Raw genomic sequence first — 23,312 nt, 5'->3', positions numbered from 1 at the left:
ATTATTGCTCAAAGTCAAAATGACTTTAATAGCTTTTATTTACAAAAGAGGTGGAAAGAGTGAAAGCAGAAAAATACAAAAGGCTAGAGAAGACTTCTCCTTTGCTCAACTCAGCCAGGACTTGTAGACATTCAACCTAATTAAACTCTCTCCAGAAGACAGGAAGGGAAAGCCTGCTATCCACTCACTCAAGTTCTCTCCAAGACACAAGTCAAGAGGATGACTCCAGTTGAAGGCGATTCCTGAGGCAAACTTTCTTCTTTGAGTGGACCTTCTTCTTGAAACTGACTTCCTTCTTGAAGTCCAACTGCTTGAAGCCAACTTCTTTTTGCAGTCAACTTCCCTAGTCCCAGAAATTCAGGGCCTTTTATACTGGCTTCCTGTTCCTTCCTCTTTTCACATGGGCCAATCACAACTTTCAAACTGCCCTATGCTGCTCAGGGGGCAGTGTTTGTGGGAACTACTTCTCACCTTCTGGAGAGGTGAATACTCATCAAGAGAGTTCACAGATTCCTGTGGATTGAGGTGTGAATTCTTATTTTCTGATTGATTGAGTTGAAATGGGGCAGAGCTCCTCCACCTAGTGCTAATAGAGTGTTCAAGCTTTTGTTGATTCAATTCAAAAGTAGACAAAGGCAAGTTAATCCTGTCTTCACAATCTGATAAGGTACCAAGTAAGTGTAATTAAATTATTGTTAACCAAAGTGGTAACTCAAAATAGACAAAGGGAATAAAGGATTCATTTTCAAAAGTATAAACTTAGAGAGAACAAAGAATTCTCTTTTATAATACCAAATTAAGTGCCTTAAATATCATAATACACAAAAATTTTTGATTAAATTGAATTGACTGGTGGTGTTCTCTGAATTTCCCAGGTTTATATCATAGAAGTTAATATTTACTTTATTTGTATTTTTTAGTCACACAGAAAGGAAGTGTTATTTTTATTATTTTATATATTATAGACTATAATCTTAGAGTCTAAGTAAATGAAATGTAATCAAAGGTAAAACATTCAATTTACTGTGGAAAATTACTAGATATAGTTGAGGAAAATTTATTGTCTCACACCTTAAAATATTTTTCTAATTTGGAGCAACTTTTGGGGGGGATTTAAATTTGACATAGGACTATTATTACCATTAGTTCTTCAAATTACAATTTTAATTGGCTCTTTTACTGAAAAAAATTTAGCAGTATGGCAGAATTTGATGTTCTGAACAAGATAACCATTTATATCCTTGGTGAATCAAATAGAAATATATCAAATATAAGTATAAAAAGTATCTTAGTTGAAAATATCATTGTCAATCCAAAATGGGATGAATAAGCCTATAAACTAATCATTTTTGAAAACAACACAACTTTAAAAATTCTATCAAGTAAAGATGCTTGACTTGACTAATAATCAAAGAAATGTAAAATTAAATAACTGAGGAAACCTATCACAATCATTAAACTGCTAAAACAATAATTAAAAGCAACAAAGTCCAACTTTTATAGTATTATGGGGTAATGTACATCATTCCATTGCTGGTAGGATTGAAACATTTTGAATTTTGTGGGGAATGGAATCTGGTATTGGCCAGTAAATGTTGCAAAAATAATTGCCCTATGTAAATCAATAATGCATTATTGGATATATCCCTTGAAAATATTATCAAGATCAATGACAAAAGAGGGGTTCAAGTGATTTCATAGGGATGTTCAATAGCAAAACCCAGTAAACAATCTAAATGTTTAACAGGTTGATGGCTAATAAAATGTAATAAAAATAATGGAATACCACAACATGATCAGAATATAAGGCATACAAAGAAATATAGAAATAGCTTCATAAAATAATGCAAAGCACAAAAACAATCAGAAGTACAAAGAATATTACTATATGTAAATGGAAAAGTTAATTAAAATGAATTGGCAAAGTATCCTAATAAAAAGAATTTTTACATGTACTAACATGAAAATGTCAATAATACTTTATGCATTAACATTAAGTGATATGAACATACTTCAGCACAAGTAACTTCATGTGGTTACAGTAATATCTAATGTAAGGTTTTTAATAAAATATTTAATTTTTATTAAATAAATAATATAAATATATATGTATGTACATAAATATATAAAATATAATATAAACATATATAAATAAAATAAATATATTAAAATATAAAATAAATAATAAATAAAATTACTTTTCCTTATGATATCATCCCTCAACTTTTAAAAAGGACTTTCAACAATTTTGGAGACTCTTTTTGCCTGGGTAAGGAAGTTAGCATATTACTCAAAATTTTTTAAACATCTAACTTATTTAAAAATTCCACAATAGGGAATATATGTTACTTTAAGTGTCAGGAAGTTATCAACTCAATTTCATTTTTTGGTACACAAGAAAACTAAACATATGGAACATTTAAGTAATTTAATTTAAAGTATAGTTAATAACTGAACTTCTAACTTGTGACTCTAATATAACAACTATTTTAATAATCTGGATGATCATGTAAAAAATGTATTGACCCTTCCCATACTGAATGTGTAGTAGTAAAGTCACTTGATATGATAATATTCTTCCTGGAACAAATCAATTTGGCTAAAAGGAAAGAAACATCTGTACATGAATCATTAAATATCATTTAAAAATGTTGCTTGCTTCTAATTTGACAGAAATTAGGTTTAGAACAACCTCTTACATCATAAACTACAATAAGCTCAAAATGGATACATGATGTGATTAATTATGGTCACTCCCCTCCCCAAATTAGAAGAATACCAGATCAGATACGTTTCACAGCTATGTCTGGGTAATAATTCTTAAGTAAACAAGAAAGAGGCAATATTGCAATATAAAATGGATAATTTTGATTATATGTATTTAAAAAGCTTCTATTCTATCAAAATTGATACAACTAAAACAAGAAGAAAAGCTGTTAATTAGAAGGGGAAACTTTTAATAAGATATCTCTGATAGGGGCTGATATTAACAATTCATAAATAATAATATCCATGCAAGGTAGCTAGGTAGCACAGTAGATAGAATGCTGGGACTAGAGTCAGAAAGACTCCTCTTCCTGAGTTAAAGTCTGGCCTAAAACACTTACTAGTTGTGTTATCCTGGGCAAGTCACTGAACCCTGCCTGCCTCAGTTTCCTCATCTGTAAAAGGAGCTAGAGAAGGAAATGGCAAACCTCTGATATCTTTGCCAACAAAACCCCAAACTAGTTTACAAAAAATTAAACATGACTAAAAAATAAATGAACAATACATGCATACATTACATTCATATACATTTGCTTGTGGGAATATATATATATATATATATATATATATGTGTGTGTGTGTGTGTGTGTGTGTGTGTGCATGTATTTATACATATATGTATTTATGTAGACCCAAAGCTTTTATCATGCTGGATAAGTGGTACAAGGATATGAGTAACCATATTCTCAAAAAAAAAAAAAAAACCAAAACCCCCAACCTGAAACCTATTAAGTATAATGTTCCAAAATATAATAATAAGAAGATAGAAAATCAAAACTACTTTCGGCTTCCTCTTACTCCTAGCAAACTGGAAAACATGACAAAAGACAGGGAACCATCAATGATTGGTATTCTGAAAAAATCTGTTCTTAAAGCCTTAGCACAGTTTTAAGCTTTAATAGCTTACATAGTCATATTAATATAGTATAATCACAATAATAATACATTGAAGCTATAGCTAAGAATTGGTTTAACTGGTCTAGAAAATCAATTCTAATTCTGCTAAGAAAGTGACTATGCCTAAAATATTTTACCCAGAATGCTCAGGCCGAAGCAAATATCTCAAGCTGGTCAAAGATAAAATGTTACCATAGACCAAAATATTTGTAATAGCAATTATTATGGTAGCAAAGAACTAAAATAAAGCAGATGCCATACACTGAGGACTGGCCAAACAAATGATACATGAATGTAATTAAATTTTACTATGCCACAAGAAATGATGAATATGAAGAATTCAGTGAAATATGAATTGGACCAGTTGGCCAACTTACTTTGAAATCCAAAATTGTTTGAATCTGCGACTGTTTGAGATACAAAATCATTCCCTGATGATTTGTCAAAAAAAGTAAATAAAGAATTAACACACATATACACATTCAATGTTCTTAGTCATCATGGTTTTTGGATGCTACATTTTTTCAGCCAATTATTTTTTGAAGAATCTTTTTCAGCATCCATATATAACCAAAGTTAAGCTCAATTCAATATTAGATTATATTTCCAAAGCCTTGCTTTAAAAAGCAGCAACTTAAGTCATAAGTGAAATAAACTTGATTAATCTCATTATAGTCTACAGGAAGCATAACTGTGGATAGTTGCTGCTCATGGTCTTACCTGGAAAGGCAAGGAAAGAGGCTGGTAGTGATAGAAGTGTTTTAACAAAGTGAGGGTTCAGGTCTATAATAACAGTAGCTAGCTAATACGACATTGTATTATATAAAAGTTGAGATGAATGAGTGGAACTTTATGTTACTCCTAGACTACAACCTAGCAGGCAGCTTTGATAGGTCAACACAGAGATAGGCTAACAATACTTTTCTGGTACTATGGAATTCTAATAAGTATACTTTTAATTCCATTTTTCTTTCTAACTGTAATTCAATTTTAAAATGGAAAAATATATAAACAGCAACAACAAAGACATTTAAAAAGTTTAGAGTGTCCTTTTAATTTTCAGCAGATTATCTTTTTAATTCAATTACTATAATTTATTTAAAGGCCGTAATTATTGTTGATGCCTAAAATGCTGTCAATAGAAGGTGCAATTATGCTGCAAGAAATTATAATCACAATGTGCAATGATGGATAATTCCTCAAATACCCTGTGAAAATTAACTTTAAAATATTTTAAAATATATTATTCATCTAACACTTCCAAAGAATTTTTGAAAGATGCTTTTCAATAGGCTAGACAAAAAAAATGTCAACATTACAATTTTACTTAAGGCACATATGTAATGAAGTTTACATATAATGATGCCAAAAGAATTTTACCCTAGAAAAAAGTCTCTGTTGATGGAAATGTTCTCAGGTGTTTGATAATTCTGACAATCCAAAATGGTTAAAAAAAAATGAATGGAAAGTAATTTTTGTTTTACAACATCTATATCAGACATCATTGGGATGAGGTAAGGGGGATAGTGCTCTGGAGGAGCAAACAAACAAGTAGAACCTGCAAGCTTAGTCAAATGCAGGCAGGCTAACTTGTGAATAAGTTGATTTTTTAATATGTAAAAAATTAATCTTTCAGTATCTACACCCTTATAAATGACTAAGGATTCTTTAAAATTATTAAAATGTCATTTCTCTAAACATAGCTATACTTCATTTGTTTATCTCCTTTCAAAGGTCATATCTACTGAATATTCTTCTATTCTAGGTACAATGTTTAGAGTCACTTATTAAAGGTGTAAAATATGTATTCCCTCTTGTCACCAATTCTGAAAAGCATACAAGTCAACCTTTCCTTCTTTATAACCTCTGTTGTCATACTTTTTTCTCTTCAACTTGCCCCATCCTGTGCATTATTTTTTAAATAATAAAAGGTCTATTTATCTTATGATATTCCCCTAGTTATACACTCAGAAAAACATGCATCTTTGGAAAATATACTGTCATTTCACAAATGTAGTGTCATATAATTACAATAAAGTTGCTCTTCTTACTAATGTTTTAAGTTTCTTTAAGTAATAGCTCATAATTGAAACCCTAAAAATTAAACCCTTTGATTACTTTTTTTTTAAATTAAGATGATCTATTCACTGTGCCATCTAGCTGCCAAAAATTATCTTATGTTTCATCAATGTGTAGAGATAATTCTGGATTTTTGAAAAGTAAGTCAGCACACTGAACATTCTAGCAAGATATATGGTGCTAGGAAGGCTTCATGTACAGGTCTGGTAACAGTTATATATTTGTTTTCTGGATATCAGCTTGTCTAAGTATGGAAGGGCTTCTTTTCATTAGTCTAACCATTTTGGTGATGAATTTTTTGACTATTGCAAACCCATATAATTTAAATACATATAGAGGATTTTTAGATGATTTACAAAAATTAACAGGATGGAGTCAGGAAAATCTCAGTTCAAATCTAGTCTCAGATACATAATAGTTCAGTAATCATTGGCAAGTTGCTTAATCTTTCTTTGCCTTAATCTACTAGAGAAGGAAATGGCAAATCCCTCCAGTATCTTTGCCAAGAAAATCCCACAAACAGTATGGTCCATTGGGTAACAAAGAGTCAAAATAACTGAATGATTATTGAAAATAAACAACAAAAACATTTATATTGCTCCTTTGTACCAGGCTCTGTATTAAATATAATCTCATTTGATCCACACAACAACCCTGAGAGATATATGCTATTATTTCCTAGATTTGTAGAGGGAGAGACTAAGGCAAATTGAGGTTTTAGCCATCCCAAAAAAGTATATAAATATACACTCAAATATACCAACTTATTCCTATTGTAAACTATAGTATGCCCTGGTAGCTCAAAAAATAAAGATAAAATTCTCACAAGACTATGCACAAGCTCTGACAAAACATAGATAAAAATGATACAAATTCTAAGAGATAAGAGAAAAATATGCTTTATTTGTAATTACTGATTTCACTACAAGTTATGTTATATAATTATTGACAAATATGGTTTTTTACATGTAATTTAATATTAATAAGTAGAATATGTAAAATATCATTTTATGACATCCTTGTAATCTGAAGGTAAAGCCAAAGTAAGATGGCAAAAGCAGAATGATAGTAATTAGAAAGAAGGCAAGAAAAAAACAAACTCAAACTAAATACCCCTTTAATCCTATTATTTTGAAGTGTCTGTTGGATTTTTCTGCTAAATTCTCCTGGCTTTATATCTTTTGGGGAGGGCTAGAAATGCATTTAAAAGGAAGGCCCATGTTACTCTCAATTTAGTGTACCAAATATTAGTAAAGATTAGGTTTTAATTTTTTAACAAAGAATAAATTACTCTTAGAATGTATTACCCTAATGTAATTTCTAGTATAGGGAGGGAAGACTCTAGAAATGATCATATTTATTAAATTTCAACTTAATACTTTGCTCAGGACCACCAAGAATTTAGCCAATTTTTAATTATGTGAAATTTTAAATATGAAGTATCACATTTTGCATTTAAATCATGTGATGGCAATAGTAAAGATGTTTCTATTAATCAGGAAAATAGCATATGTTAACTAGTGAAATGAATAAAGAGGAAAAGTCTCTGTACTCTTTCAAAGGCCCCTATGCTAGGGTGTAAGACCAGACAATTGTTTGGCAAAAACAAATTAGGATCAACTAAAGTAAAGATTGACTATATTTCATGTATCTGTCATATTCTTCAAACTTTTTTACTTGAATCCTCAAGTGCAATATAGTGAATGATATGTCCAAAGGGTTAGTAATAATATCTGCTACTGATGGTCAATGAAATTATCTCAATGCAATTGAGAAATCATCATAAAATTGGCTGTTTCAAATGAACTTTAGAAATTGAAAAAAAAAAACTATTAGACTTATTTCCAAGTCTTCCATTCTATTACAGATAGAAGGCAAGTAGGGAATCTTTACTTGCAGGATTATCTACCTTTGTTTTATTTTAAACACATAATAGAAATAACCCACTGCACCCATTGTGACATAACATAATATTTTCATGAGCAAAATTGCATCTTTGTTCAATTAGACTTTTAGAGACCACCAAAGTTATTTGACCATATTCAATTCAGTGATCCTGAAAAATAGTAAAGTAACACAGTGAACTGTTCTTTGCATCCTGACAAAATTGTCACTGTTTAGCAAAAACCAAAAACAAAAAACCAAAGTGAATTACTAGCAGAATGAGGCAAATGGCCACATTGCCCAATAATCAGTATTTAAAAATTTTTCCTACAGAAATTCCTTTTAGGGTCACCGTATTTCTATCCCCCAAACGATGGTACTTCAAATTGCAATATATGTAACAAGTAAAAATCCTCTGCATCATTTAGGGGCTAGTGGATACATGAAGTAAACAAGTTTCATGTTTCTTTGCACCTGTTAATTAATGAAATTTTATGCTGGAGTTTGGAGGGACCTAAGTAAGAAACAAATCACTATGGGTAAGCAGCCACCAATACAAGAAATGTGAGGATGAAAATCAGGGACATAAAGGCAATAATGGAGAAACATTGATTAACAATCATACTAAAATATTTTCTTGAAACCAGTATCTTTGGCAATTTCAAAGTACCAACAGATAAACAAAAATAATAATGTCCAATTTAATTGGTGGTAAACTGACAGTATCTTTAGGCAGATAAAACAAAAATATCAACTTTGGAAGTTAACATGGCCCATCCTCATCAAAAAGGAAGATAATTCTTATAAAGATACTAGTTTATCCAATATAGGGAAGACTTAGAATTGTTCATTATAATCTCAAAACCACCTTATTTCATGGGACCTTGATTCTAAATAATAATGCATTGTACCAATGTCACTTCAAGTTTTCAAGCTTTAAATAACTATAAAATTTTAGATAGGTGGCCAAAAATTGGAAAGTGAGGGGATGCCCTTCAATTGGGGAATGGCTGAACAAATTGTGATATATGTTGGTGATGGAATACTATTGTGCTCAAAGGAATAATAAAGTGGAGGAATTCCATGGAGACTGGAACAACCTCCAGGAAGTGATGCAGAGCGAAAGGAGCAGAACCAGGAAAACATTGTACACAGAGACTGATACACTGTGGTACAATCGAAGGTAATGGACTCCTCCACTAGGGACAATGCAATGTCTCTGAACAATCTGCAGGATCTAAAAAACACTATCCACAAGCAGAGGATAAACTGTGGGAGTAAAAACACCGATGAAAAGCAACTGCTTGACTACAGGGGCTGAGAGGAAATGACTGAAGAGAGACTCTAAATGAACACTCTAGTGCAAATACCAACAACATGGAAATGGGTTCGAACCAAGAACACATATGAAACCCAGTGGAATTGTGCGCCAGCTATGGGAGAAGTGGTGGGAGGGGGGCGGGGGGAGGAAAAGATAATGATCATTGTTTCCAATGAATAATATTTGTAAATAACCAAATAAAATAATGTTTAAAAAGTAAAAAAAAAAAGTAATAAATTCTATCCTCTGTGCAAAAAAACAAACAAAAAAAAAACAAACTTTAGATCTACTAGAGAGGACAATTAACATTTTTTGACATATGACACTGATTCTTATCTACTTTTTGTAGATGAGTATATAAAGGCCCAAATAAATATCCATGGTCATTGAGTTAGTTATAAAGTGGCAAAGAAAGAATTTGAATCGATGTCTTCCTGACTCCAAGCTTAGCTCTCTCTTTACTTTGTCACAAATGTTCATGGGATGAAAATAGGAAAGTCAGTAATAAAGTGATACCAAATTGCATTAATTCTTCAGAAAAAATTAGTATAATTATTGATTGCCTCCCTCCTCCACCCCAACATTGCTTTGGGATGTGTGTGTATTTATATTTACATATACATACATATATATATATATATATATATATATATATACACATACACACACACCTACACAATGCATAAACAGATAAATAAATTGAAAATAATTTAAGGAGAAAAAAAGCACTAAGAAATAGGATCAGGAAGAACTTCACATCAGAGGTGTCACCTGAATGAAGGCTTAAAGGATATTAAGATTCCATAAGGATGGTAAAGGAGATCTGCATTTCAGGTAGAGAACACAGTTTGTGCAAAGGTAAGGAAAATGGAAGGGGCATGAGTTCTGAAAGCAAGCTTTCTTGGAATGTAGAGGATATAAAATTATAGAAAGGTAGGCAGCCCTCAGATTTGAAGGGCTTTAGATATCAAAGAAGGGCATTTATATTTCATCCTAATGTCAGTAGGGATCCACTAAAAACTGCTGAGCAGAGAAACAACCTGGTCAGGTTTGTTCTTTTTGAATATCGATTTAATACTTGTATGGAGGACAGATTAGAAGAATATAAGACTTGAAGGAGGAGAAATGATTGCCAAGAAGGTCTAAATAAGAAGTGATTGGGATCTAAGTTCAGGGAGGAATCATGTGAATGGAGAAAATGAAAATGATTCAAGATATATATTGTGGAGATAAACCATATAATGGATAAGAAAAGGCACGTCATGAAGAGAGAAGAGTCAAGGATGATTCCAAGGTTATGAACCTAGGTTCAAAGGACATGGTACCTTTAATATAAACAGAAAAATTGAGGGGCGCAGTAATGATTTCCATTTTGGACAAACTGTGTATAGATGCTAAGAGTACATCTAGGAGAAAATATTCATTCCTCAATGATGTGGTACTAAAGTTCAGGAAAGAGATTCAAAATGAACTATCTTTATCTACATTGATATCATCTATCTAAGAAAAGATAGATGATTTTCATGTCTAGTCAATAATTCCCAAATATCTATATCCTATTTCTATCATCTATCTTTCATATATATATATATATGTATATATATATATATATATCTTTCATTAGAGATATCTCTATCTATTTGTTTATATAGTTTTCTTTAGATATAAATATCTCTCTAAAGATTTTCATTGATATAGATAAATAATAGAGATGGAGCCATATATCTTTATCTCTGAGATATATCTAGCTTTAATATAGAGATATATCTCTCAATAGAGAAAGACACATAGATAGATGATATAGATATAGGAATATTAGGAACTGATCTAGCTAGAGATAAAAAATTGAATCCTGATGAAATTACCTAGAGAGAATCTATGGAGAGAAGATAAAAAGGATAGATAATTTAGGAATATTCCCATAAATAGTGGATGAGAGTGTAGTGTATTAGAAAAAATGTTGGATTTGGATTCAGGTGTCATAAATTCAATTTCTCTTTCATTTATTACCTCATTGACCTTAGGCAACTGACAAACTTTTTGAGGGGTGGAAGACCTGTTTCATAATTTGTAAAATAGAACTGTTGGATTAGATTATCTGTGAGGTCTCTTCCAACTTTAAATCTATGATCCTGTGATCTAACAAATGATCTCGAGAAGGAATAGTTCCACAGATGGGAGGAGAACCAGGATAGTGTCACAGATGCTATGAGAAGAAAGGAGTAGGAAGAGGGAATGACTGACAAAAGCTGCACAGGTCAAGTAGCTGGAGAACTTAGAAAAGTCTACAGAATTTAACAATTAAAATATCTAGGGAGAACAGAATAGGTCCAAAAGATCATTAATGATAGTACTAAGCATTCCTACACAGGTGGAAATATCACTAATATTAGGAATACTTTTCTAAGATGCCAAGGTAATCAGGCCACTTTATTTGATTACGAATATAAAGTTCTCCTTAGCTTAATGCAACATAGGAAGACCTACTTACCATGAAGGCTATTATACTCCTCAATGTAGATTCCCACTGGAAACAGCTTTTAAGGAACTGTACTGTATTCCATATTGCCATAGTGATTTTTTTCACACGATCAACATCCCTTGATAAAATCTGATAAATGGTTAGAAGGAAACAAGAAAAGGAAAGAGTTGAATGCAAATCCTTCTTTTACATCCAATTAATATGATATTTTGTCCTACATTTTGCACATTTTCTGATTCCTTCTCTTTTAACTAAACTTTGAAAAAAATCCTTAGATTTCAATAGAAGTTTTATTTCTTATATTTCAAACTTCACAGGGTGAAAAAGAAAAGACGTAAAGCATTCAAGGGTTCATGTGAAGGAAAAGTTCACATTTTTTATCAGTCAGCATTTAAAAAGTGCTTTTTTTACATTGATAAAGCCATTAGGAACTCCTGGGTTATATTTGTTTATAAAAGCATTGAAGGGAAGATAGCTTTACCATGAAATGTTCCTGAGTTCTCTGCCTGATGGAACAGGTAAGAAGCAATGTCTATAATAAATGTCATAGTAGTTAAAGGTTCAACCAGGGAAAAAGCAAGACAATAGAGAATTCGAGTTATTATATCTCAACATATATCATTGGCTCACTAGAACAGAGAAAGAGTAAGCCTACTGTCATAGAAGGGGGAAAAAAAAGAGCTGGCAGCTAGTAAACCTGAATTATGATTGTAACCCCGACAGTAAATTACTGTGCATACTTGCCAAAGCAACAGAACCTATCTTGACCTTAGTATCTCCAAAGTCATGGAGTTGAATAAGATAACTTAAAGTTCTCTTCTAGTTCTTACATTTCATTATTCTATGATTTCTGTCCCAGTGACTATTCAAAATCTGCTCATTAGAGTTGTTACTCATCTTCTCACAATGGGTTTTTAGTATGTTAAAAAAAAGAAATTTTAAATATATGACAAAATTGATCATAGGTTCAAAGAACCTTAGAGCTAGGATGAATCTTAAGATATCATCTAATCAAAATACTTTATTTTAAAGTTGAATGCATTAAAGCTCAGACAAGTGCTAGTAACAAAACAAGACCTAGAATCTCTCAACTTTTACATAGGTCAGTGATTTTTTTCATTTCAATTTGTTTGAAATCCAAATAATTCACTTTACTTTTATAATTTTTATATTAAAGTAAATTAAAAAAGCAATAAATATTTTTTTATGCCCACAAGTTACTTGAGACAAATGTGTCGCTATTATGGTGGTCTTAACAAAATTTTGCTTAATTTCAGAAGACATTCAGGATTTTTAATAAGTAGACTTTATGGATTTTTAGAAACCCAAAGGGTGATAAGATGTCATTGTGGATATTTTTAACTATTTTATGTAATCCACAGCTGTTCCCTACACAGGAAATGGTGGAAGTAATAAACACTTTAAAAAGGGACACTTTGTTCTTTGTGATACAACTGTAGAGAGACAATAGGTACAGAATAAAATCCTGAATTGTCTCTGAATAGGATAGGGAGGGACTCTGAAAAAGAATGCAAAGGTCACAGTAAAAATGTGGTACTTCCTTTAGCATGACCTTATCTTCACTTTTCTTTGAAATGATGAGAGAGGAACTAAGTGCATCAGGCAGAGGAAAGGTATTTTGTTCAAAAGAGGGCAGAAAGCCATAGTGTTTAACCCTGTAGTCCAACCCAAAATAATCAGAGAGGCCATGGGTGAAGATCATACTAGAGAATCATTGACTGACCCTTTGCTATACATTCTCTTCTCCCACAATGTTAATTTAGTTATTGACATCATGGCCATAAAAGCTTATTAGTTTAAAAGGACCATTAATAAAAGACTTAGATAGGACAATGAAGGCATTAATGCCAATTATTAATAAATCAATAAAGACATGTTCCTTAAATCATAAGATCTGAGAAAAAGAGAGGGAGACAAAGAGAAAGAGAGAGGGACACACACACACACACACACACACACACACACACACACACACACACACAGAGACAGAGAAAGAAAGACTCATGATTTGATTACTTCAATTTCCTCCAATAGATTTTCCCTTCTTCTCATTCTCTTCTCTCTCCTCCCTTCCCTTTTCACTCTCTTTCCTTGAAACCCTGGTGAACACCTCATTGAAGTTATGGCTTTCAGGTATTAAAAAAAAAAAAGACAAACAACAAATCACCACCTGTAATGCTGACTAAGTGTACAGATAATCTGACAGATATTGACTTACCTTTTTGGAAAGTTTGCGGCTATCTTCAACAAAGCGCTTTTCTCTGGGTGTAAAGGTCCTAATGCTTGCTTTTACCTAAAAATATATTTAAAATGGCAGCTTTTACACTAACTTCTTTTGCAATAGACAAATTTTTAAAAAGGAAATTAATATATTCTGATAATCATGTTTTTTGGTAGGAAGCATTAATAAGTCAAGGATCTACAAGGATAAAGCCAAGGCCTGAGAAGAAATTAGAACATCACTACTGCTCTAGAAGCTTTTCAATGGATTTGATTTAGTGAGACCTTTGGGCATGTCAAGTTGGAATGCAGGATTATTTAAAACTATCCCGACACTTTCCTAAATCAATGGAAGCTTTTTAACTACAGTTGCACTTAATGGCCCTAACCCTAATCATATTATTGTTAACCAAACTGACCTCACAACTTCTAGCAACAAAAAGTCAGTTCTTGTTTTTTAGTGTAAGGGGCAAATTAATTTTGAATTCTAGGTCCTTTCTCTATATATTTCTGTTATTTTTCATAGGATTGAATTACAATAAATGGAATTATTGGTGCTTTCATAAGAATATATTTAGTTTCAGTTTGGTTACACTAATTTTAAAATTAATTCATTGTTTTTCTACTTATGAATATTTATCATTAAGATAGAAGTGATTGGAGCTATACTAAAGAGTAGAGGGAAAAAGGAAACATGCAATTTCATGGTGGCCTTTGCAGAGCACATATTGATAGAATGTATGTTAGTGAGACAGAGAGAGTTAGGGAAAGAGGAGTGGCTATCAGTTGCCTAGAGCCCAGGATGTTCTCTACAGTATAATCATGGGAATTTTCTTGACTTCTCTCTCAGATGAAGTACATTCAGATACATCAGACTGAGGAAAGATAGGTGCCAGTTGTTAAACACTAATTGTAAATTAATTTATTAAACTAGATTGTAAACTAAGTTGTTAAGCACTAAGTATAAAACAATAATTGAAAGAATTACTTAAGTACACTGAATGCATGCATGTATAAACTATTGATACTTTGATTTAACACAGTAGCTTTTACTCTGAAGCAAATCAGGAACAATTTTGTTTCATGAAACCTTCAGGCACCCCCTGAAATACCCTAAATAGGATTTAGTAGGCTTGTCCTAAACTGAACTATAAACCTTTAAGTACACAAAGATCTCAGTCTAGATAGAAGTAGTAGATATAATCTAATCTTAAATACCCTTTTGTCTTAGAAGTTTAGTATCTAGCCCCTCCCAGGTAGTTCCACCTTAGGCTGAACTCCTTCCCCCCTTGTAGCCATGTAAGCTTCCTTTTCTCTATTCCCCAAAATATATGTTAGCCTCCAAGTTCTTCAATTCTTTGGAAATTTCCACGATGGACATTTCCATTTGTGGTGCATTTTCCCAATCTCAGAGCTTAGTTCAGTATGGTGGTAAGTCTCCTTTGTCCTGATTAAAGACTTGTTCTTTTGTGTAACTACTTTGGTGGTTCTGTGTTTTTCAAGGTTGACAACAGGCAAACTTTTAACAATTGGGTCCCCTCTCTTACTGTTCACAATATAGATGACAATAAAGTAAGCAAAATAATTTTCTTTTGTGACAGCCATTGGAGCTTTAAGAACAAAATAAAATGTTCACTCCTCATTTGAAGTGCAACCAGGTTTGGGATGATTTATTTTTGACTTTATATCTGATGGCCAATGACTGGAAAGTCAGTGCCAAGGAATTCCACTGATTGGTTGTAGAAAATAGGAAAGAGAAGCTCCATATAGACTTACCGGATTATATATGACATCCATCTCCAAATAAATAACTCCTTTTGAAGCTTGTTCTAAATCTTTATTCTTCAGTACATAGCAACTTTGCTGCCCATCTCTAATCTATCATGAATAAAAGATAAAATATATATTGATGAGCAGTCTCTCTTCTGGGTTTTAAATGGCTACCTAAAGAGCGTCATCTCTTCAAAGTCGAAAATATAAAATGACCAACAATGGAACAAATATTAAATTGCAGATTAAACCTATTACAATCCAACTTTTAATTCCACAATGATGTAGTTTGTGAAGCCACACTACAATAATAACCAGTCTGAAAAATCTGCCCTGAAAGCCAATGTGTTGATGGAAAACAATCAGCTTAGTTTATTAGCAATTCAGAATGAAAACTTCTCTTCCAAAGATCCAAAAGGTCACCAAAATTTTGGTTTATTAAAAAAGAACAAGTTTTCCATTAGCCAGGGCACAATCCAAATTAAATAAATAAATCAACACAGCTAAAAGTGAGGTGTAGGACAGGTTAGAAATGCACCATGTACTGATAAACATTCAAAATAAACAAATCCCTCAGAGAGCTTCTTCCTGCCAGTATGTGAAAGCAGTTCCATGCACTAATCTGACTGTTGGCCCCAGCACATTAGATATCTATGAAAAACATCTCCCTTACCATTTTGGAAACTATTTGGCTCAAGTTAAAGGCCTTCGCTCTTCAAATTTGATGGCACCAATGTTTTTATTATACACAGTAGTATATGTATTGATTAAACATTTGGCTTTTTAGGAAGCAGACCAGTTAATTCTAGATGGTAGCACATAAAGCTGCAACTCACCAAACGCTCCATTTGGGATCCTAATGATCAAAGATTAAAGATAACAGGGGAAATTTGAGGGCATGAAATTTCAACCATATTTTAAATGACTATTGCTGTCAATGCATGAATTTAGTACAGCGTTCATATAAACAGTGGTGGAAATGAGTTAAATAAGTCACTAGGGAAAACAACAATTTCATATTACAAGGGAGAGGTCATTTTCCTTCCCAAAGCCACCCCACCTCACTTGGATTTCAGAGCTTTTCAGGAGAAAGATAGTTTTTCTAGCCAGTGCCTAAGAGGAAAAAGTGCCCCATAAAGATCTGTTATCCTTCCTGAACAGTGTTCAAACAGGAATTTGAGTTTCTATTTTTATCCACTGTTTCAGTTATTGAACATGGGATCTTTTATGTTTGAAAAAAAAATATGACAATATGACAACTTTATTTTGACCTACCCTTGCTCTGATTTAAGCTACAGTCATACCACATTTGCCTGGCAATTCCAATCAGTTCTCAAGTGCTACATGGGGTCAACTTGGACAACTTTAAGGATAAAAATTTTTAATGGGAAAAAACCATGACAAAGTAGGGAATATGGTTTCTGATTTCCTAAGTAACTTTTTTTCTTGCATAGGACTGAACTGTGCATCAATGTGAGGTTGCCAAGTTTAACTTCTAAGCCAAAATCTGGATCACTTTATCCTTTAGTAAATTAAGTTAGAGAAATATTACACAGTGTTCCTACCAACCTCTCCTTTTTTTAAGTAGAAAGGGTAGAATTGACAAAAGTGCTGCCCATTTACCTTGGGAATTAATTTGCCATAGACTTATAAGAAATCATATTGAAATATATTTTATATTTACTTATTAAACTGCAAAACAATGGCCAATAAAATACATGACATTTCCTCATTTTTTACTCTGCTTTCTTTGGTGGAACTTTAAACCCTAGGGAAAAAATTCTGGGGTATCCTAGCTCCCATAATTCTTATATGCATGCTTTTATACATAAGGGGGGAAAATCAATGAGTTCACAGATTTTCAGTTCTAAGTATTAAATAAAAACATCCCAAATGATTTTAGAGTTAAGAGATAAATCAGTTCTATTAACATATATTTATGGTAGCCAAAACTCACTTTATGGACTGATACCAGGTCTTCAAACTAAAATTAGCTGCAATATTTCTAATAACAAAAGATATAGGCAAATTTTACTAGTTTTCTGGAACTAAATTAACACTAAGTTAAAAAATATTAAGCCTATATTCAAAAAAGGGTTTTACACATGATTCTATCATATTATAATGGAGTTTAAAATGACTGACATTAAAGACTTTCAAGACCTGGCTATCCCACTAATTTATATAATTTGGAGCATCCTCATTTATTCTTTCTGGATCTCAGGTTTTTTTCATTTGAAAAAAATGATTATGTTAGTCTAGGTGATCCTTTTTTAGCTTTAATAGTTTGTGATTCCGGGACATAAAATAGTTTTCATATATATACATGTTCTGGATTCATTAATTTGTGTGACAAAGTTAAGTGGTCATAGAGATCCCTACACAAAAGAGATTGGTGTCCAAGGACACAGAAAACATTCTCTTTTCTTAGCTGGAACATTTCTTTTATGCTAAAAGTTATCATTATCCTCCATTTAGAATTGCATTGATGCAAGCTATCACCACCTGATTCAATGGGGAAGATAATCAGAATTAATATCAAGGAATAAAACTATCAGCTTGGCTTATGTAGGAAAGATATGCAATTATAGTTCAATCTAACACTAAAGATTCATATTAATTTCTCAGTTGTTTGACCTTCATAAAAAAAAGAGAATAATTGGAAATAAAGTAACATTACTTCATCAGGCACCTTTCACTGAACACAAAAGAAAAAAATAACAGTTTAATGTAGCAATGGTATGATAACCTAGTTTGTTCCAGCTGATGCACAGTAGAAAGTCACCATCCTGTTGAATGCAATGAGAAGAGGTTATAAAGCCAAGCACTATAAAGAAGAAAATGAATCAAATCTCAGTTGGTAGGTAGGTCACATTCTAGCACAATTTAGAATCAGTATTATTTTCAATGATATAGGGACTAAACCATATGATAATAAGTAAGAAATGTTAATAAGGGCACCATGGTCTTGCTTTTATAGATCTGACTGTGTGTTTTTGCATTTATATTAAGGGCAGAGTAGTTAGCCTCCAAAATTATGATGGAGAAAGTCTGTCTATTAGAATGTGCAAACCTCCAAACTTACAACCAGAATTGGAACTTGGGTAAATATTTAATTGGAAATGCAAATGCAAATTTAAAGCATGGATGTTTATTAGGTACAAGCAATTCTAGAAAAATTGCTCTATAAACCTAATTAACTGAAACTGTTGTAATAGGCACAGCTAGTTACTGTCCCCACAGATGCCCATGGAATGTGATGGATTCACAGACCAACAAACTTGCCTTATAGCAAAGCATTGGCTTTTTACACCTTTGAACCTTTGGCAAAATACTATCTACTTTTTGTACCCCTTTTATCAGAAAATTTAAACAATCCTACCTTAAAAGATGGGGTTTAATAGCTAATGAATTAAAATGTGACTTTTTAAAAGGTATATCAATTTTATCTTTGTACTAGTCTTGGCATTTATCAGTGTAAGAGGAGAAGTTAATTACCTATTCCAAAAGAGATGAGCATCCTCTCTGCATTTTATACTTTTAGAAAGCTGCCTGGAAGCAATGAGAGTCTGGGTTTGGCCCAGAATTATGCAGCTATGTGAGGATCCACTGTTAAACCCCAGGTCTTTCTGACTCTGAAGTCAGCTCTCTATGTATTCACTCTACCAAGATGATTCAATAGCACTGATTTCTCATCATAATTTTACTTGAGCCCATAGATAAATTTGAGGTCACTTTAAAAAATGACACAATACAAATACAAACATTTGTGAGACACTTGATTTGTTTTTTTTAAACATTCAGAATTAGAATCATTCTTTATTATTCTAAAGCTATCTCCTACATGTGAAAGGTCTTTTTTAAAAAAAATTATATTTTTTCCAATCAGTAAAATTCCAATTCCAATTCAATCAGTAAAAAAAAAAATCTTCTTCCTCCTATTCTTTCTTTCTACCAAATGAAAAATAAAGGAAAACAAAATCTCTGTTAGAAACATGAATAGTCATATAAAATAAACTTCATCATGGACTATATCCAAAAGGAAAAATTAAGCATATGTACAAAAACACACATATATTGTACTCTTTCACTTTTTATTGAGGAAGTGGGTAGCATTTTCCATTATTAATTTTCTTGAATCATGGCTGGCCATTACATTGATCAGAGTTCCTAAATTTTTCAAAGTTGTTTATCTTTATTATACTGTAATCATTGAATAAAGTTTTATCTTTCCTGGGACTGTTTACTTTGCATCAGCTCTTAGGAGTTTTCTCAGATTTCTCTGAAAGCATTTCCTTTATATTTCTTACAGCACAATAGTATTCTATCCTATTTATATACCATAATTTTTTCAGTATAAAGGATAATTTTAGCATTGTGACCTAAACTATATTAATTATTGGTTGTCATGGATATCCCAAATAATAAAAAAAAATTACCCAAGTCAGTCTGTAAATTTATGGTGATTTAATTTATATAGTGGAAAGAAATTTAAGAAGGGAGAAGGAAAGGGTGTAGGATTTCTCCCACCTGGCTTCTGCTGGACAGGAAGGTTAGAGGCTCTAGAAGGTAAGGTTTTGGAGAGTTAAAAGAGAAAGGAATCAGCCTGAACTCCAAGAGGGCTCAGCTAAGATGACTGAACCTGAATTAGCTCAAGGGCAAACTCACCGCCAAAACCCAGACAAATAGCTGCCACCACGCCAAGATGTCGGAACACTTATCACAGTGCCAGTCAGAGACTCCTCTCGGGGAAAAGAGGCCAAAGAGAGGAAGTGACGTGCCCTATATAGATGGTTTTACGTCACTTTCCTGCATCTCATCTGTACCAATGTTAGCTTAGCTTGACTTAGGACAGCCCAGAGATCTGTCTGCTGTTTCTGCACATATCTGTTGAAAGCCATCTTCTCAGACACTTAATCCTTGAGTATGGTGCAGACATTCCTGACCTTGTTAAACTAAGTAGGGTGAAGAAATGTAGAGTTCCCAAGACTTGGTTCTGTTAGACCAAGTATCTCCATTGTTACTAATCAGGAAATAGCTAAATCAGATCTTCTAAAATACAGTCTGACTGTCTGCCCTTTGATCCAGCCATAGCACTGCTGGGTTTGTACCCCAAAAACATAATAAGGAAAAAGACATGTACAAAAATATTCATAGATGTGCTTTTTGTGGTGGCAAAAAATTAGAAAATGAGGGGATGCCCTTCAATTGGGGAATGGCTGAACAAATTGTGGTATATTTTGGTGATGGAATTCCATGGAGATTGGAAAAACCTCCAGGAATTGATGCAGAGTGTGTAAACACCAAAACCGTAAGGATAATTTTTAGTGTTTTTACTTAATATCTAAATAAGTGGTCGCCATGGGAAATTCCCAAATAGGAAAATACCCAAGTCAGATGGGGATTTAAGGAGATTTTAATTAATACAGAGAGAAGGAATTCAGGGAAGGAGAGAAAGAGAGAGAGAGAGAATTAATTTAAACTGCTCTGGCTCTGGCTGAGCCAAGTAGTAGTAAAGGCCTAGGTCAAAGTGGCCTCCCTGAGCCTAAGGGAGAGAGAGTCAGTCTTATCACTCACTACAAGACCGTCTCCAAGCAAGCTCCAGTCCTTCACTGAATCTCCTGAACAGAGTTCAGAATCCAACTCAATTCAACTCCGAACTCCAACTCCCCCTGAACTGTTTCTTAGTCTCCTTTTAAAGAGAATTTTCTCTTATGTCACCTCCCCTAAATTTTCATGTCTACCAATCACAGTAGACACTTTTATCCAGGACTGCCCATTCTTAGTTCTCATCTTCTTTGGTTCTCACCTTCTCTGGTTAGATTATATCTTCTGAGTACTTCACACATCTTTGTTAAGCTTGCCTTTTGTAAGTTACTTGACCTTTTTGTGATTAATTTAATCTTTATAGGTACTTAACACCTTTTTGTATTAGATCTAAAAATAGACCTATCTTAAGGTTCTAGCTTCACTATAAGGTATGAGTTAGGGACTTTCATTGTTCAATCAGGAGTTTACAACTTTATCTTTCCCTAAAGCACTGTCTGAGTAGGGTGGAGTAATTTTAAAAGTTCCCAACACATTCCTGATTCTTGTTAGATCAAGTATCTCCATTGTTACAATAAGGGAATAGCTTAATAAAATCTTCTAAAGTACAATCTGATTAGTTTTTAAGATTCACAAGTGAGAGGAGCAGAACCAGGAAAACATTGTACACAGAGACTGATACACTGTGGTACAATGTAAAGGACTTCTCCATAAGTGGCAATGCAGTGATCCTGAATAACCCAGAGGGATCTATGAGAAAGAACACTATCCACATTCAGAGGAAACACTGTGGGAGTAAAAACACAGAAGAAAAACAACTGCTTGAATACATGGGTCGAAGGGATATGGTTGGGGATGTAGACTCTAAATGAATATCCTAGTATAAACAACAACATGGAAATGGGTTCTGATCAAGGACACAAGTAATACCCAACTAAGAGTGGGAAGAGTGGGTGGAGGTGAGGGAGGGAAATAATGTGATTATTGTAACCTAGGAATAATGTTCTAAATTGACTAAATAAATTTATTCAAATGGGGGGGGGGAGGAAAAAGTACAGTCTGAGTAGGGTGGAGTAGTTTTAAAATTCACATCAGCCAATTCCACTTTGATGGGCTATTTCACATCAGATTCTAATTTTTGGCCTCCAAAAAAGTATCTAAAAATATTTCTGCAACATTAAAGTTTGTTTTGCTTTGTTAAGAACTAATTCTTCTCCTCTAAATCCATCCATTTTCTATTTCTCCTCTCCTTTTATTTTCTCTTTCCCTCCTATTTTCCCTGAAGAATGAAATACATTTTATACTTAATACAACTGGGTGTATGGGTATGCATATTCTTCCCTACTTAGATCAATTCAAATGAGAGTGAAGTTAAATTGTCCAGCACTCCCCCAACAACTTATTCCTCATTTGTATAGACCTACATGTACTCTCCAATTATGTGAGATAATATTCTACAACTTTCCTTACTATTTATTTCTTTTTTCTTGATCCCCTACTATAACTTATCCTCCTTTTTAATTCTTCTTTTTAGATCATCATGAATGACATAATAGAATCGCTCTTAGGACTTCTGCAACTTCTATAACCCTGGATGATGATAAAGTTGAGAGAGAACATAAATCAAACTCCCTATATTGGAATGTAAGCTGTTTATCTGTATTTAATACTTTGTTGTTCATTTACATTTACTTCTATATATTTCTCTTAACTCTTATATTTGATTATCAAAAGTTCTACAAAGTACTGGGCTTCTCCTCAGCAATGCAGGGTAGTCCTATATTGCACCAAAGGTTCATTTTTTCCACTTTAGGATTTGACTTAGTTTTGCTGTATTAGTTTTTCTCAACTATTTCCCTTATCTTCTGGGAGAGTACATCCAAAGCTCTCTATTTTTTACTAATGCTTGCTAAATTTTGTGTGATTCTGAATGTCTCTTGTTGTTACTTAAATTATTTATTTCTGGATGCTAGAATATTTTTCCCTTGGATCTGGAAACTCTGGGTTTTAGCTAAGATGTTCTTGGGTCTGTTAATTTTGTGATTTTTTGTCTTCAGTTGACCTGTGTATTCTTTTGTTTCAAGTTCGAATAGATTTAGGAAGTTTTCTGTTCTAGATTTTAAAAAAATATATCTAGACTCCTTTTTTGGTCATGACTTTTGAGCAGTCCAATGACTAGGCAAGAACTAGTACAGTGGCTACATAAATGCGGCTATCAGAAAGGAACACATGTTATAAATATGATATATAAATGACAAGCCTTTCCATATGATTAGATATTGGGAGTGAGTCAGAGTGGGAAACCCGAAGAATGACACCAAGGTT

The 23,312-nt window shown here is 32.8% G+C and overlaps 1 protein-coding gene across 4 annotated transcripts in view; it reads right to left on the bottom strand.

The window, feature by feature from the left end:
• MCTP2 (multiple C2 and transmembrane domain containing 2) overlaps positions 1–23,312 on the bottom strand; it is a 266,895-nt gene that overhangs the window by 67,712 nt on the left and 175,871 nt on the right. For all 4 annotated transcript variants that reach the window (XM_001371894.3, XM_007479407.2, XM_007479410.3 and 1 more), the window contains 3 exons: positions 15,447–15,548; positions 13,669–13,743; positions 11,439–11,558 (listed from right to left, as the gene is read on the bottom strand). In XM_001371894.3, coding sequence (XP_001371931.1) covers positions 11,439–11,558; positions 13,669–13,743; positions 15,447–15,548 — 297 coding nt within the window. The remainder of the gene's footprint in view (positions 1–11,438; positions 11,559–13,668; positions 13,744–15,446; positions 15,549–23,312) is intronic.

The sequence above is a fragment of the Monodelphis domestica genome, chromosome 1, assembly GCF_027887165.1.
Source record: "Monodelphis domestica isolate mMonDom1 chromosome 1, mMonDom1.pri, whole genome shotgun sequence".
In the NCBI taxonomy this organism is placed as follows: Eukaryota; Metazoa; Chordata; class Mammalia; order Didelphimorphia; family Didelphidae; genus Monodelphis; species Monodelphis domestica.
This window is presented reverse-complemented; position numbering and strand designations above follow the sequence as displayed.